At 45.2% G+C, this 16,544-nt stretch overlaps 1 protein-coding gene across 1 annotated transcript in view; it reads right to left on the bottom strand.

The window, feature by feature from the left end:
- Positions 1 to 7,674: 7,674 nt before the first annotated feature.
- REPS2 (RALBP1 associated Eps domain containing 2) overlaps positions 7,675 to 16,544 on the bottom strand; it is a 103,098-nt gene continuing 94,228 nt past the window's right edge. Inside the window, exons 16-18 of the mRNA XM_075428995.1 lie at positions 16,100 to 16,245; positions 13,938 to 14,043; positions 7,675 to 12,154 (exon numbers count right to left, since the gene is read on the bottom strand). Of these exons, the coding sequence (XP_075285110.1) occupies positions 12,086 to 12,154; positions 13,938 to 14,043; positions 16,100 to 16,245 (321 nt within the window). The 3' untranslated portion in view covers positions 7,675 to 12,085. The remainder of the gene's footprint in view (positions 12,155 to 13,937; positions 14,044 to 16,099; positions 16,246 to 16,544) is intronic.

The following is a 16,544-nucleotide window of genomic DNA, read 5'->3' as shown; positions in this document are numbered from 1 at the left end:
GCTGTGACAGAGAAGGATTTGAATCCGATCTCCTTGGCTCATGCCCTAAAGCCTGGACAATCTTTCCTTGCTAGGGGCAGGCATCTGAGAGACAGACTCTCATCTGCAATGTCAGCGGCAAATACTCACACTCCATGACAGCGGAGACAGCCTCCAGCACTTTTTCCTCTCAGAATTAATCAGATTATTTCCTCAGGATAATACTTTATTAATGCAACTGTAACCTGCTGCATTAACACCTTTGCTTAGGATCAGTTGTCGTGCACTGTGCAGGACGCTGTCTGGCGAGGGGCAGCTCCGGCCCCCAGTCAGTAGCATCGGTAGCTGTCTTCACACTAATGCTCAGTAAAACCCAGGTCTCCCTGTTTCCTCATCAGGCGGTTCCAGAGAAGGGGAAGGGTGTCCCGGCTCCCTTTGGCAGCCAAAGAATCCAGTCCAAGCTTCAAGGAGTGGCTGCCTAGGCAGGCGGGATTTCAGACAGCTTTGCGGAGCTCTCCCTGTTGCCCGTGCAAGAAAATAATCTCTTTGGCTGGCTCATCCCGTATTAGCTTCCCGATTCATCTCCCGGGCTCCTGAGCCAGGGCCATCCGTACTTCATTAGTTCACTGAGCCCTGTTGCACCTGCCACATACACGTTATTAGGTCACTGCCAAATAGATAATTCCGCCTCTCTGAAACAACGGTCCTCAAAAAAGTGGGTTATGTGCTGAGGCCAATCCTGATTGCCTCAAGGAAGGCTGGTGGTACTGGCCAACGTTGACAGGTTGAAAGAGATGTTTGATGGTGGAGAAAGAGTTGCAGTAACAGGCTGGCTTTGTCAGAAATTCAGGTTGTGATTTCTCTGCCCCCAAAGTGTTTTCAGAACAAAGATCGCTGTTCTTCAGCCTCTCCAGGGCACAGAAAAATGAATTCAGTTTCATGAATTTTCCTCATAAAAACACTCATCTAAATAATAATGATAAGCTGCTGCCTAAACATAAAATATATGCAGGTTACAATACATAAGGAAAATACAGCAAAGAATGCCTTCTTCTAATTTCTTTTATAAAGCTGGCTATGGTGGTTGATGCAGAAGCAACATTCCCATTTGTAATGGGACAACACTGACCTTGTGCTAATCACAGGATCACAGACTGGTTGAGGTGGGAAGGGACCTCTGGAATCCATTTTGTCCAGCCCTCCTGCTCAAGCAGGGCCACCTACAGTCGGTTGCCCTTGACCATGGCCAGACGGCTTTTGACTGCCTCCAAACATGGAGACTCCACAACCTCTGTGGGCAACCTGTGCCAGGGGTCGGTCACCCTCACAGTGAAGTGTTTCCTGATGTTCAGAGGCAACCTCTTGTGTTTCAGTTTGTGCCTCTGGTCCCATCACCGGGCACCTGATAGTCCTGAACACTCTGGCAGTCTCCTCCGAGGTCAGCCTTGGTGCTAGAGGAAAGTACAGCTCATGCACTTTTACTCCTTTATGGTGGGCCCTTGGAAGTCACAATTACCGAACCCTCCGCCAGCAGCAGGACCTTTCAAAGAGAAGCTGGAAACGCTCCTTCTATTTCTAGCAACAGGCACTCCACAGCCAGGCATGTCCGTTGGGCAGTTTTCATGCTCTGCACTTGATACCAGAGGCACAACAGTTTTGAGGAAAATATTAGCCATTGTGACACTTCAGATATTTTGATGTAGAATAAATGAAAACAGTGCAAAAAGAATGACGTACTCCCTGAAACTTTTTGAAGTTTTTTTGAGAGTAAACAGGATAACACTGAAGCTGTCTGAGGCTTTTTCATATGGCTATTACTTACTCATCGGATGCAACGCTTTGGGACAGCAGCAACGCTGTTACGGGCGTACTGACAGCTGAACAGCACTGCTCCCTGTTTGCTCTCTCCGAGCGTTGACTGTATTTCTGAAAGCTCCAGCTGCTGGAAGCAACGGATTACAAAAAAGTAAGCTTAGCTTTAAATCTGAAAAATCTGTGGCCAAGCATTAAAAAGTGGCCGTGAATAAAGATTCAGGAGCCAGAAGTCCCATTACAGAAACTTCTCATTTCATTTTCAGTTCTTGCTGGTTTTAAGCCCACCTGGTGATTCTGAAAGCTGATTCATAAATTTGAATCACTGGGGCTCGGAATACTTTGGCCAGCGTGACACTGTGAAAGTGCAGATCAAATCCTTTAAAATCAAGTTGGTTTTCCTACTAATTTCTTAAGTCCCTAAAGAACTTCTAAAATTTAACTTCTTTTTACCATTTATGATGGGTATTTACTTTTGCTCAACATGCACATTGAGAGCAGACTGGTCTTTCCGAGCCCTGTGGCTACTGTGACCTGCAGAATTCCTCCTCCAAACCTTCAGCACCTGCCTACAGCAAACTGAAACATGCAACAAGCAAATTCTCATTCCCATGTATACCACCCACTTCCCATTGTATTAAAAGATCTGTAATGAAACTATTGTTGAAAAATAACAGCTACTAACACATACATTTAGGTTGAGGATTAACGTAAATAACTTGTGCCCTTCCAACAGATGAGAGGATTATACGGTAACCTATTGTGTAGGCAGTAAATAATCAACCTGATTTTCTTTTAGACAAAAGCTAAATTTGAGGCCTAAATTTTCACTTCTTCCCTAATGACAAAAGACAGCTGGCATAAGGCAAAATGTGCAGTGATGTCTGAGCATAAAAATGACCTCAAAAAGCCTTGCAAAATTGAGAGAGGAGCAATCAATACACCTATTTAAAGGAAATAAAAAATGAAATATCTATTAGTTCTATTAGAACTAATTTTGATATCTCATTCCTCTCTTGCCTTTGATCCCGCTTCTCCTCGAGACTAAATAGATTAGACTGCTAATGAGACACCTCAGGATGTAAAACTACCTGCAAAATTGTCCTCCTCCCTGGGGGCTTCCCAAGCCCAGGCTCAGAGTGACCGTAAGCTGCAGAGCAACTCCTGAGCTTGGGATCTGCATTCGCAGGAGATGCAGACAGTGATGCTATTATCTGAGGGAGCGGAAATCAAAGCACACGAGGTCAGAGGACAATTTTTATCTGTCTGAAGAGACACCTGGTTTTAGCACTGTTCTTCAGGGAGATACGGGCTCTCAGGCAGCTAAGGCCTGAGGTTTCCTCTCCGGCTCGCGCAGAAACTTTTCCATGCTGTTCTCTGAGAAATGCACGGTTACAGAGCATACCTGCTATGAGGCAGGGTGGCTGACACACACTTCTGATGGTTTAAAAAAAAAAAAAATCACTTTAAAATGATGCTTCAGATTCCATCCAAGCATTGAGAAAAGAGAGTGAGACAAAGATTCACACCTCCTTTTACTGACTTGTACAGTGCTATTTACAAATTCTTAATGCACTACAATGCTCCCACCCTTCTACGATGCCAGCTGATGTTTGCAGGGCTGCCAGGTAGAACAAAAAGAAAAAATCCCCACCATATTAACTCCTGGTTATCTTGATGCTGTATTTTACAGAGTCACTGCTTTAGAAATGAGGTGACAACAAACTGGCCACAGTTATGGCCACCTTATTTCAAAAAACAGTAAAAGGAAGAAAAACATCCCAGAGAGAGGCAGCAAAACCAACGAAAGACAAAGAAATGTCTGGGAAAAGGCTGAACAGATGGGAATTTCTCTGTCTACGCTGGATAAAAATAACACAGAAAACGATAAAAAAAATACATATCAAACAATGAATGGCAAATGGAAAAGTAAAGCAGAAACTTCCATAAATACACTTGTGCAGAGTTTGTACCACTGAGTGTGCATTACAGGTATTCCTCTGTCTCGATTTATAGCAGAGAGAAATTCCTGTGGTCAGCAGCGAAGCAGACGCTGGCCTTGAGCAGACTGCAGCAGTCCACGCTTCAGCTGCCAGAAGAAACGCCAGCATCTCAGCCAAGGTAGTGCTCATCCCAAGTCTATTCACTAAACCATGTTTGACCACTTTGGGGTCCTTCCCTTTTCCTCCGATACTTTTTGGCACTGCCCAGCATCAGAGGGACATCCTGGATGAGATGGGCCAACCTGGAGCAACAGCTCCCCGTGTTCTGCTTCACTGTTGCTACCAGTCTGAAATATTATTTCTGTGACTTTTCCCAAACACTGTCAAGCGGGTTTCTGTGCTCAAAGTCTGGGCCAAGTGCAGGTTTCCACACACCTTTCCGATATCCAGCCTGCAACACTGCAAGTCCACAACGAGACGACCTCCACCCAGCCGATCTGTCATGAAGAGGCCCTTGTGCTTCATCGTCTGCAGCCAAGGCCACCTCCAGAATCAACCAAACCACAGCAAAGTCATCAACCCAGCCATGCATTTGTACACGAGAGCAAAAGCATGTCGAGTCTCCCAGGCTACGGGCTGAAAGCAGGACTGGCCAGTAAGCACCCACACTCTGCTCAGTCTTTCCAGTTTGCGCAAAAGCAAGCAATTGCAGGGTCTCAGACAAATTTAGAAAACAAGACAATGAATCAAACTTAAGGGAAGAGTAAGAAAGCATGGCTGAGGTTCCAAGCCATAAAAATACGCATCAAGATAAGTTAGCTTCATAACTAACGTGGGGGAAATCAAAGCGCGTTTTTCTTCCTCAAATCAGAGCTTACCCATGGTGGTAAAACCCTGAGCAGGAGGAAGACTCTGCTGGCCTGCCTCTGCCCCAGCCCCTGCGGTCCAGCGCTAGCCCTTCTGCCTGCCCCGTTTGCCACAAGCACCCATTGCTTGCCTACTCTCGCTTTGACGTAGCTCCATGTGCACTTCTGGCCAGCTCGAATCGGAGCATGACACACCTGCAGCAGCAGTTCGAAAGGCTGTAGGAATAAACGTATGGGCTTAAAAATGTGTGTTACTATTTGCACTAACGTGGGTGATGGGAGTAAACAGGTTGGAGTGAAACTGCAGGCCAGCTCCAACTAAGAGCCCCCTAAAAGTCCTGGGATGCCTGGATCGACCTCCCTGACTGAGGATTTTGGCAGTAGCAAACTCAGAAAGCACAGCCCTGAAGAAACACCTTCTGAATAACACAATTACCCAGCTTTACCCAGCTATTCAGAGAGCAAGCAAAGCAATAGTTGTTGTGTTGTTTTTCCCCCCCCCCATGTGGTATGGTACTAAGCATTGGCAACACAATTTTTCCCAAGGAGGTCTCTTATAATCCCAGGAGACATTTTGGCTGATAGCTTCAAGTGACTGCTGGCTCTGGCAGGATGGGTTTCTCCAGCATCCAAGCTGGGACACCCAAAAGGTAGTTGCTTTTCTGTTGATGGAGGATGGTGCCTCCCAACACACCCCTTCCCCAGAGGGCTCATTGCTTTTGGAAGCACACACCTCCATCACCCAAGGTGGTTACTCCAAAGGGAAATCGCAGTAAGAACTCACTAATGAAACTGGAAGCCATTATTTTTCATGGAGTATACGGTGTTCTTCAGGAACAGCATGGAGCTGGGAAACGAGACCTAGGTGAGATCATGTGCAGGCTTCTTCCTCTCAGATAAAAGCGTGAAAGCTGTAGCAAACAACGCACGCTCTGTATCAGTCAGCTGAACACCGCTGTGCCTGGCTTAACGCACCCCGAACCTGTGACAGACAGCAGGAACCACTGCATTCCCACGGTGACCCTGGAAGGGAACAGCTCTTGTGTCAAGTGGCACCTCTACACCCAAGCCTCCTGGTAGCGAGGTGTCCAGCAGAGCTGTTTTAAGCCCATTCTTCTGTTGTGTGAGGGTGGAGCAGGGTGGTGGAGGTACACCGACTTCCCCATGACCTCAGCAGCGTGATAACTTTACTTGTCTTGAGCCACGTTTTCCCCCTGCTGTGGTCCCACCAGAGGTGACACACTGCCTGCTTCTCTGCTTTCCTCCTTGCTGGGCTCTGCACGCCATTTGCTGTCACGGGGCTAGACATGCAATCACTGCTCCACTACTACCCATCTCTGCAGGGCGAGGAGGTCCTGGCAGAAGGCCCGCGGCAGACAGACGGTACCTGCACACCTGCCAGCTGTCCTATCCATGTTTCATTGAAGACCACAGCACAGCGATGAGTAAGTTCCCTACACGAACCAAGGATGAGAAGTAAAAAATGATGTTTCTTGTGGGAGCAGCTTAGCTAAGGCAAGAATCCCCTTCTTCCTCCCTCCCTCCCACAAAAAACAGACCAGATGCAATACATCGCCTTAGTCTTGCCTAGCCCATCACATTTCTGGTGCACAAAGTATCTTCAAAACGCCCTCAGATAAGACATTCTCTCTAGCTCATGCTATTCAACAATCAGTAAACATAAACCGATTCAGGATTTCAGTGGGAACACCAGCTGGACATTCAGCAGTGGGATGACCAGGATGACACAGCCAACGCTGCTGTTTCCAGACACGTGCCCAAAATGGTAGGCACCGAAGGAATACTGGGGACTTGAGAGCCTGCTGCAAGCTGACCTCATGTACCCAAGGCCTCCTGCCCCAAGGGGCATTTGTTCGAGGGCACGCAGTGCCCGGGGGGCTGGTGGGGGAAGTAGATCAGGAGGAGAGATGAGAACACCAGGTAAAAGAGCTCTCACCCAGCTACAGGCTACGGATACGCAGGGATTTTGTTCGTTCATTAATTTTCCTTTATTCTGCTTTGCCACAAAAGCCCTAAGCATCTCATCTAAGCATGCACACTTGTGAAGCAGCACTACCTTAAAAACAGCAGAAGGGTAAAAAAGAACTTTTGAAGCTTCTTCTGTTTCTCCCCCCCCCCCCCCGGAACTCTTTTGCTAGAGCAGGAAGAGGCATCTTTTATTTTTTAAGGAAGATTATTGGAAACGTGAATTTAAATACAGAGAGCCAATTCAGAATTGCATGAAGGCACCCCAGAGTACCATCTAACTGTAAAAACTAAAAATGGAAGAGCCATCTAAATCCATCCCGCTGCCGACGCAGAATAGCTCCCTACAGGATATTTACAAGTTTTTAGCGCCTTGGCCTTGTGCCTCACGTGCAGCAGAGCCATACTTTCAGGCCAATAAAACATCCCTTGTCATCGCTTAATGCTGTAAGAATTAATTTATCACTAATTATTTCCTCTTTTAAAGCCTTGCTCTTTGGATAGCTGTGACATAATTCTTACAAATCACACTAGTTAAAGAGGAGAAGTACACCGGCCCCTCCAGCTCCCTGCCCGTGAAGGCCAGCTCTTCAAACGTTTTCCTTTCCCCAGTTTAATTTCGGCTCTTGCAGTTGAAGAGGGACCAAAACCACTGATCACGGGGGTACTGGGGGGAATGGTTCGAGCCCTCTCGCTGCTCCTGCCTGGGCACCCTCTGACCAAGGGTCTGCCAGAGGCTCGGAAGGGCTTCTCCTTCGTGGTGGTGCAGTCCAGGCCGGGAAAGGGTGCGCCTCTTCGCGATTAGTCACGGAGCGAAGCCTGAACTCTGACAAAGTGAGGCCTGGCAAAGTAAAAACGAAGTTTTGACTTAACTGAAAGCCTGAGGAAACACGATTTCACTTCAAGTAAGTGTCTCTCTCGCACACACGCAATCCCGACGTGATTTAATCTTTCATAGCTGAAGATCAGCCATTTCAACGCTGTGTTTTTTCCACAGCGAGTCACAGTTTCTGCTCTCCTGGCAGATCTGCACAATCAACATCCTAAGTAAACCACAAAAGCAAGGCAACTGGAAGTTATTGGACGCCTTTATTTTAATGTAGCACCCAGCTCTGTATCACATACACATTCCAAAATTAGATGGGCATAGTATAGAACACTATACATTTTGCAGCTTACCACGTGGACAGTCTGCAGCTGTGAAAACAAATTGCTTAAATCTGGCTATCTATTTTATAAGTTGAAATTCAAATATATAATAGCCTCAGGGTACTTTGTTTTAGATTAACAGCGATACTGCTTGAAATACGATTTCTTTATATCAAAAAATTAGTAACAGAGTAAAACATAATGCATATGTTCATAGCACATTATCATGAAGATAACTGAAAAAAGCTTCAAAATACATCATCTCTTCTCAAAGGTACTACATCATTTAGATTATTTTTTTTCCTGAAAAAATACTTTTACTCTTTATCAATAAAATATGCGGTTTCACGAGGGCCTCTCTTCCTTCTTCTATAGCCCCGCGTATTTTCTTATCAAGGCTCATGTGTGCTGAAGGCCAAGGGGCTGATGGTGCTGCAAAATGGACACCCCTCCTTCCCTGGCTAGCAACTTTTGCAGGCTCTCCTTCTGATCTAGAAGTTCAGCTGGGAGGAAAGCAGCTTATATACCACCAAAAGGCAATTTACATATCATGCCCATCCTAAATGCTTTCTGTGAAGGCTTCCGAGTCCCAACCACCCCTCTGGGGTCGTTTCACCATGCGAGTTGTCACCACCCCACGCTGGTTAGCCCTGGCAGCGTCACGCTGGGACTGTCTGGATGATAGCCGAACAATTTCCTCTCCCCAACATGGATACGGAATTCCCAGCAGTAAAACTACTGCCACACACGTAAAAACAGTTTGGAGATAATCTTTTGAGTTAAATAGGACATTCACCAACTTACCAATAACTGGGCTGAATCCACTAAACACTGACATTTTTGCTACGTCACCAAAACTCTCTGGAACAGAGAGCTGAGAACTGTCTGGAAAAAGATTATAATGTTTCCACTGCATCCTAGTATAAAATTAATAACTAGGAGAAGGACAGTGATCATTAAGGATTAATGTTTGATAACAGGCAGTTTGTTTAAAGGAATGCATCTGAAATGGAAGCTCTTTGCCTTGCTTAATTACCACGTCATTATTCATACCTAAAGGCTCAAAGAAAAATGGCTTGCTCTACAAAGGCAACCAGTTGCTACACTTAGCTGGGCATTTTTCTTTTTTCACCACTGAATTACCACGTACTGAAACAAGTATTTCATAGAAAGGTATCGGGTGATATGAACGTTAACAGATCCATAAAGAAACGCATGGTGAAAGTGAAGACATGAGAGTGCAAACTTACACACACATTGAAGAAGATCCTCACCTGCTCTGCCTAGTCTTGTCCTGCAGACAAAAACATTTAATTGACCAAACCTGAACAGCTGCAGGAAATTGAAGACTTAGAAAGGGGCATCAGGCTCATGGTCAGCGCATCCTCTCAGACGCAAGGAAGCCGTGCTCCAGCTCCTGTTCCCAGTTACCCTCTCTCGCTGGGCATGTTCTGCTCTGCATAAACACCTACAGAAACCATGAACGAGACCTCACACATGGGAAGCTGCTCTTGCTCCTTGGTCAGGCTGTAAGCTGGGACAGGCAGATCCTAGCTGCTGTTCTGGTCAAGCATGTCAGGGGCTTAAAGCTGATCACTCTCCTGTAGCTCATGAAAGTGCCCTGAACATTGAGCAAGCTGCTTGTGAGGTCTCCCCTTCTGACCAGATAGTCTCTCTCGGGTCTAGGAGCATCTCCCATCCAAAGTTTCAGAAAGTAAAGGCTTCTGAAAGAAATGATGACTTCCCATGCATCTGTGTTTTTCCAAAGGAAAAATATTTTTTGAGAAAATCTGTGATACTGGAATTTAGATGCTCCAGGCCTGCCTTGAAGCTGAATGGGGCATTTGACTGCAATCCTAAAACTGTGGGGATGGTTAAATTTTTAATTTATTAAGTCCCGCAGTAGAGCAAGAACTGAGTAAATATTTCATTGTTGACTAACCAAGTATCTTAATTTCCAGTGAATTAAAAATACCCCTGTATGTTAGAAGGGAGATATTTGAAAGAGACATATAAAGGAAACTTTTCCACTCTTCCTTTGAACAGTATCTATTCCATGAATAACTTGGGTGAAATAAATGGGGGATTATTCTAGAGGAAGCTCCTATCAAACATGAAAAAGTCCTACACACTGTCTTAAAAACACAATGTGCACACTTTTTTTTAATCATTGAAAAGTTTTCCTTAAAAAATCACCCATAAAATAAAAAACAAAAATGCCATATGATTATTTCCTGTAGAATAGTAGAGGCTTATTAACCAAATGACAATGTAAGAACTAAAAAGCAAACAAAGAGTGAGCACTTATTCTCATTAAAATCTCAGGAATGACTCAGTGTTATGAACATATGAAATAAATGACGGTAACTTCTGAACAGTAGCACTTCTAGCCAGAGGGCAGTGGTTGTTTTGTAGCTTCCTGGAAAAGCCTGCAGGTCTCACATTCTGTCACTGCCCAGGAACGGCCGTCTGACCCCAGCTGCGTTCACAGCCACACAGAAGAACTTCCAAACCCAGAGCAACGGTTGTCGCTTGTTGACATAGTGATGTTTCGCTGAATCAAAACCAATGCATTAAAAAAACAGATTTTCAGTAACAATTCTGCAAATGCTAATTTTCACATGTGGATCCACGTCCCACATCCACATCCCTTTCAGCAAAAGTAGGCTGTTCCCTCATCGCTTCGAACATTTCCCGTCGGTGTCTTTCTTCTCTCTCAACAAAACGTGTGGCTGCTCTGGTGTCCTCCGATACCCCAGCGCAGCCATTCCGTGACACACCCCGATGGCAGGCCACCCAGCCGCTTCAAACCTGCTTCTCCTCCTTCCTCTCAGTCCCCGGGGCCACCCTATAGCTACAGGGAAAAAGCATCGCACCAACAACGGTAAAACACGGCTGCACCGTTTCTGCAAGGCAAACGGGTAGAATTCAGCTAGGTCAGGGAACAACAGGATACGGAACACGTGCAGCGTCCTGTTTAAGGCGGGTAACAGGTAGGTGACGTTCCCTTGCAGGGGAGCACACGTCGCATCCATGGAGGGAGCAGGGCTGACGTTGTTATGACTGCAGCTGCCCGATACAAGAGTATTCGCCCAAGAAATAAAGCAACATTAGTTAGCCAGCTTCCATTGCGAGAACTGAGACCAAAGCCAATAATGAATGCATCCATGGAAAAAGTTGCCACAGAATTCAGTTGGCCCTGGATCATACCCAGGTGAAAAATTAATCTTTGCTTCTTCATTTAGAAAATACAAGGGCGTTAGCAGCTTCATCCTATATGTAACATCCCCAGCGAGGCACAAAGGAACCTTAACGAAAGCCTGTTGTAGAAGGCAACTATTTCCAACACACATTTTAAAAGCTCATACAAATCATATAAACCTTCACTTTTGCTGTCTTTCTTCTTTTGGAAATACTGTTCTTCTACACATCCTTAAAAAAAAATCAGCAGCTATTAAGACAACAAAGCAGACTAATACAAATGTACATAGAAGAGCTTTTATAAAAATGCCCAGAAAGCATTTCTAACCTGTTAGAAATACACTGTTGGTTAAAAAAAAAACCACAAAAGAATAAACAGCTATAAGCCAGTGATCTCAAACATGCTGAAAGTATGCAGAAACACTGGCAGTTGCAAGCAAGTGATCAAACACTAGTGATAGGAAACAGTTACAGCTCAAAAACCAGATTTTTTTTTATAGATCATTTCCAAAATAATTACATTTTAGTATTTTTACTGTTCTCTCATATGATTTGAACTTATAAAATACAAGCTCTCTTAACATTAAAATACATCCGTGATTGCATAATAAACAGTGCTAAGAAAATAATTATCTGACATGTGATTGCAGATAAAGACTCTGTATGTCCAGTGAGTTTTATTCCTGTAGTACATTAAACCCACAGGTACCCTACCATGATACAAGGAATCCGTGACATCCAGAAGCCCATCTCAGAGGATGAGTTTTAAATTTAAGCAAGAATTCAGGAATGCTGTACCTCTTCATGATCGGGGCAGGAGGTGCTGCCAGAAAACGTATAAATCAAGAATTCTTTACATAAATAAAATACTCTCAGGTTATTAATTTCAGTGATAAACTGCATTTACACATTAGGCTGGGAAAAGGGAGGAAAGGAGGTGAATCAACCCCCTGCTCAGAAACACCCAACAGTCAGATATTTGTTTTCTGTACCTTCTTCACCTGCAAATGAGTGCGGCGGGGTGAGGGCTGACCCGACAAGCCGGTGCCCCCACCACCACCACCTCGGTGGAAGCCCTGCCCTGCCCAGCCGCGCCGTGCTCCTCTCTGTGCCAGGCTGTCGGGACTCGGGCTCCGCTCTTGTGGGAGGTCACAAGACGGTGACAGGACGTAGCTGCTCCAGCTGTGTTTCCAAGGCAATTCTTTCCTTGTGAACCTCCTGCAGGAGGGAGAGAGAGACATGCTGTAACTTTTGGGATGCTCGCACGCAGCACCCCGCTCCGGCGACGAGCAGCCAGGCAAACTGCTGGCATTGACCGGAGGCTTGGGGCTCTGCTGTTGAAGTTATCTCCTTGCGGTCTCAACACACCGTTCCGATGCCACACAACCACCCCACGCAGCCGCCTACCGCCTGCTCCTCCTTGCAGCAGGGCACTACGGAGGCTCAGTCACTTGCTCCGGTGATCGTGGTGAGGAGCTGTCACCCACCGGCCAGTGGGACAGCCTGGGATGCAGCGGAGCCAGACACAATTGGCCATTTTTACCAAAGAAGATCAGGTTATTCTGAAACCATGTTTCTCTCCAAACTGCTTTTTGAGAATTTCTGGTTCAACGCAACAAGCCACTTTCCTTTCAGAAATGAACAAGACTCAGCCTTTCTAATAGGACACAGCTTTGCAATCTACCTCTGTGGCAGCTGCGGCGGGCAGATCATCACCCTCGGTCAGACACTAACTGCGAAGGCTTTGGGGATCAGCAGTTTTGGGAAAGCCTCTCCCGGTCTCAAGGCTCCCCTGCGCCGAGGAGCACCCGGCTCTCGCTGACCTCCCGTCGAAGGGCTCCCTGGCCAGCATAGGAGTCGGGCTGACCTGCGACTCCCCCAGGCTTTGGCACCCACTTGGGCAGGCTCCCAGTCCCAGCCTAGGAGTGCACTGGAACGCTCCCCATGCCTCGGCACAAGCTGTGCCTCAGGGGCACCTGTCAAGTCTCCCGGTCCTCATGAAAACACAGAGGCCCTGCTCCATCAGAAAGCCTCCAGGCAGCAATATGGCTTGAAGGACAAGTTCAGTTTTCTGCTCTTGTGTGAACTCAGGCACATTTGTCTGTCTTCACACGCTTCCTTCACCCTGTCGTACAATACAGATAACAGCACTGGCCTGTTTCGTGAAGGTCGGGGAGTTTAAGCATGCTGAAGATACTGCATGGAAGCAGATAAGACCTGAGCCAAGGAATTATGGCAATGTGCTGTCATTAAAAGCTTTCATCTCTGTGGTTATTTTGACCGCTGTCCTGTATCTTGCCATAACTTCAGTACAGAGCATCCACCCTACATCAGTCTGGGGAGATCCCTGAAAGCCAGTTAAGAAATTATGTTAAAGCAAAGCTGAACATGTAATAAAACTTCCACCTTGACTGAAGAAAAAGTGTAACTGGGGGTTCACTTCCCTTTCCAGCCAAGTGTGTTCGTAATATGCAAGGAAGAAAAAGCTGTAGCAGACGAAAAACTGATATCCGTACTACCTTTGGACTCAGAAAACAACAAATCCAGAACTGATATTTGTAAGAAAACAGCCCCTTGAGAACATGTTAAAAGACAAGTCAGCAGACATTAAAAATCAAGTGTTAGATGTAAAGCATGGTTTAGCCAGTCCGTGTATACCAAATACCTGACTCCAGAGACAAGTTATGATCAGAAGACAAGAAAGCTATGCTTGAGCTGCTCTTCTGGACTAGGCAACACTATCACATTGTCAAACTTCTCAGAAAGACAAAGTTCACCCTTCAGTCTCACTCTAACTGCCAGGGGAGCTGCAGGCCCACAGCCTATAACTTTTTTAAGCAAGCCTCACCCTACCCGCACATACAGTACAGTTACTCCCTTCCAGAAATCAGGAAATAATGTAGTAGGTTTCATCCTGAGAGGATTAACGAGATCCTCTGCTGGAGATAACACATAACTGATTGCAGGGAGCTTTGTCACCGATTCTCAGTGCGTTCCTTACCTTCAGCTGCTGCTGGAGCTCACTGTTCAACCTGGCGAGCACAGCATTGGCTTCTTTGTTTTTTCGTATAGCGGTCTGAATAGCCCTTTTCTGCTTGGAAGACTGTCTGCCAGACAGATAAATACAAAACATTTCAATTAAGAGCCTCAACAGACCAGCCATCCATTCTGCATGTCTGTGCTCTATACACAATGGACTACTCTTCAAAGACAAGGTACAAACTATACATTTAAGAGAAGAAAAATGTAATGCTGAAATGAGATGGCTGAATCAGGTGGACTATTTGAACGTAAAATGGTCACACTTGTTAACCTGACCGACAGAAACATTTTAGGCTGTCTCAATTATTCCAAAACCACTGCGTTCTGATTCACCTTAAGAATAATTCCTGCGTGGCGGTGCTTATTGTGGCATCTTTGCTTTGGCTGTTTTCAGACACTTGTAGAGTTTAAAGATTCAGCAGTGGTTAACAGAAAATACAAAAATCATTCTATGCGGAAAGAAAGGACATCTGCATGAAAATACTGTCCCAGATTTTTTTGGGTACTGCTGATTCTGATGTTTCCTTATTTCAGAAGTTAATCCTCCTTTCACTCAAAGCAATCATTTCCACCGAAACCATCTGATGTCACAAACAGGAACAGGTAGATGGCTTACGGGCTTTCCTCTTCGCTTTTGCTGCTTAAATAAATTTTTTCTCTCCTATTATTAGTATTACTCTATAGTCCACGGTAACTGATTTGGAGGAAGTTCCAGTTGGGCAGGTATGTACAAAAAGAGACAGCTCTGTACATAAGGACACAAGTATTCCGAGAAACAGAGATAGCAATAGGAAAAAGGAAAGAAAACTCAGAAAATACTGAATATCCAAGCCCTTTTCCAAACAGATTATTTTAAAGTTTTATATGAGGCACCAAGAGCTCTTCAGTGACAAATTTGATCTACAACAGCTGCCCTATTTAAGTAAGATCCGTAGTGGTACACAGTCCCCATTAGCTCTTTTCTCTTAACAGAGCTGATGGCACTGATCTTTGTAACAGAGCCTGTTCTGCAGCACACGCAGGTCTTTATGCTGTTATCTTCCAGTGAACTGTCAGTTTTCTGCTTCACTATTTTGCTTCAAACTACTCTCCATAGGCTATAAAGTAATAATGATAGGAAAAATAAAATTTGTGCAATATACCTCCGTGGTCATCTAAACATTTTACGAAAGATATAGACAAGATAGAATTAAGTCAAGACGCTAACAAATGCTGTTATTGTTCTTTGAACCACTATGGAATATGCACTCCCAAAGCACAAAATAGCACTTTAAGGGCATCCTAGGAGTCTTTTACTACTTATTCTGATCTCCAATTATGCAGCATAGATTCAGTTTACTGATAAAAGGTTTGCCAAGAACTGCTCAGCTGATTCAGGCAGCTCTGTTTTGTTTCAGAATGAACCAGATGTCTTTGCTAGGCTTTGGGTGAAGGCAGACTACAACGTCTGCACGCTGTTTCAGTTGAAGGAAATGTATAGACCCAACAGGGCTTCAAGTACTTTCACTTACCATTCATACTGCCCCTTCTCCACAGCTACTAAATAAATATATAATGAAATCCCTACAAGTCTTTGTTGCTGACAGCTTCAGCAGCTTTATTTATGAGACCAAAAATCTCATGCTGGGGGTCTGGCAATTATTGGATTATCACAAGTGGTCTATGGTTCATATCAGTGGCAAGCTCATTTCTAACCTGCCTTGTGATGAAGAAATATCACAAGGATATGACCGACACCAAGCATCTCGTGACTCCATTTCCTAGACGTTCAGCTGGTCATATCTGTCCACATGAATGAGCAAAATTCCAGAAACTATGTGCAAGGCAAAACCACACACCCACAGAGCTAAAAGGAGTTGAGTTAGAGATGCTGGTTGAACAGCTAGGCTTGCTCTTCCTGAGGTAGGACACCTTTGAAAAGGCTATCAATCAAATATTATCGACTTATACAGTCACTACAGACCTAGTTTGCGTTTGAGAAGACAGATGTAGATTTCAGAGGCATGTATCTTGTGAAGCATTCTCAAAACCACAACTATTAAGTGCAAAATTATGCAAAGAGCAAACTGTGCCACATCAGATCTCATGGTGCAATTTGGTATGCTTGGCACAGGCTTTTACTTTTGGACTGGGAGATGAGGCTTGACTGCTGACAGGGAAGAAGTCACATTTATCGTGGGAGAAAGCTCGGGGGTCTCCAGCCCTTGCGTCTCTGTCCGGAGCTTCCTGCGGGCGGGTTTGGAGGGCGGCTGAGCAAGAACAACCTCCTGCAAGGGAGAAGCACGGCAAAGTTAAGTCAGGCCATGTGTCCCCTATCATTAGGCTGGGGAATACTTGTGACACTAAAACTGCTGACAGCTGGCCTAAGATTTCATAATTTAAAGAGGTACAGAGCTTAATTCAAATTTGGTAATAGCCTCTCAGGTTTCTCACTTTTAAAAAAGGAACAACTCCTGCAACCCCTTAATGAGTGAAATGATTATACTGGTGTTTTGTCCTCATCAGATGACAGGATCTTCAGAACTGGATTGTATCACTCTGTGCGCATTGGGGGGAGGTGGGGGGG

This window comes from Opisthocomus hoazin, chromosome 1 (assembly GCF_030867145.1).
Source record: "Opisthocomus hoazin isolate bOpiHoa1 chromosome 1, bOpiHoa1.hap1, whole genome shotgun sequence".
Taxonomy (NCBI): domain Eukaryota; kingdom Metazoa; phylum Chordata; class Aves; order Opisthocomiformes; family Opisthocomidae; genus Opisthocomus; species Opisthocomus hoazin.
Note: the sequence above shows the minus strand (reverse complement) of the source record. Positions and strands in the feature narration are given on the sequence as shown.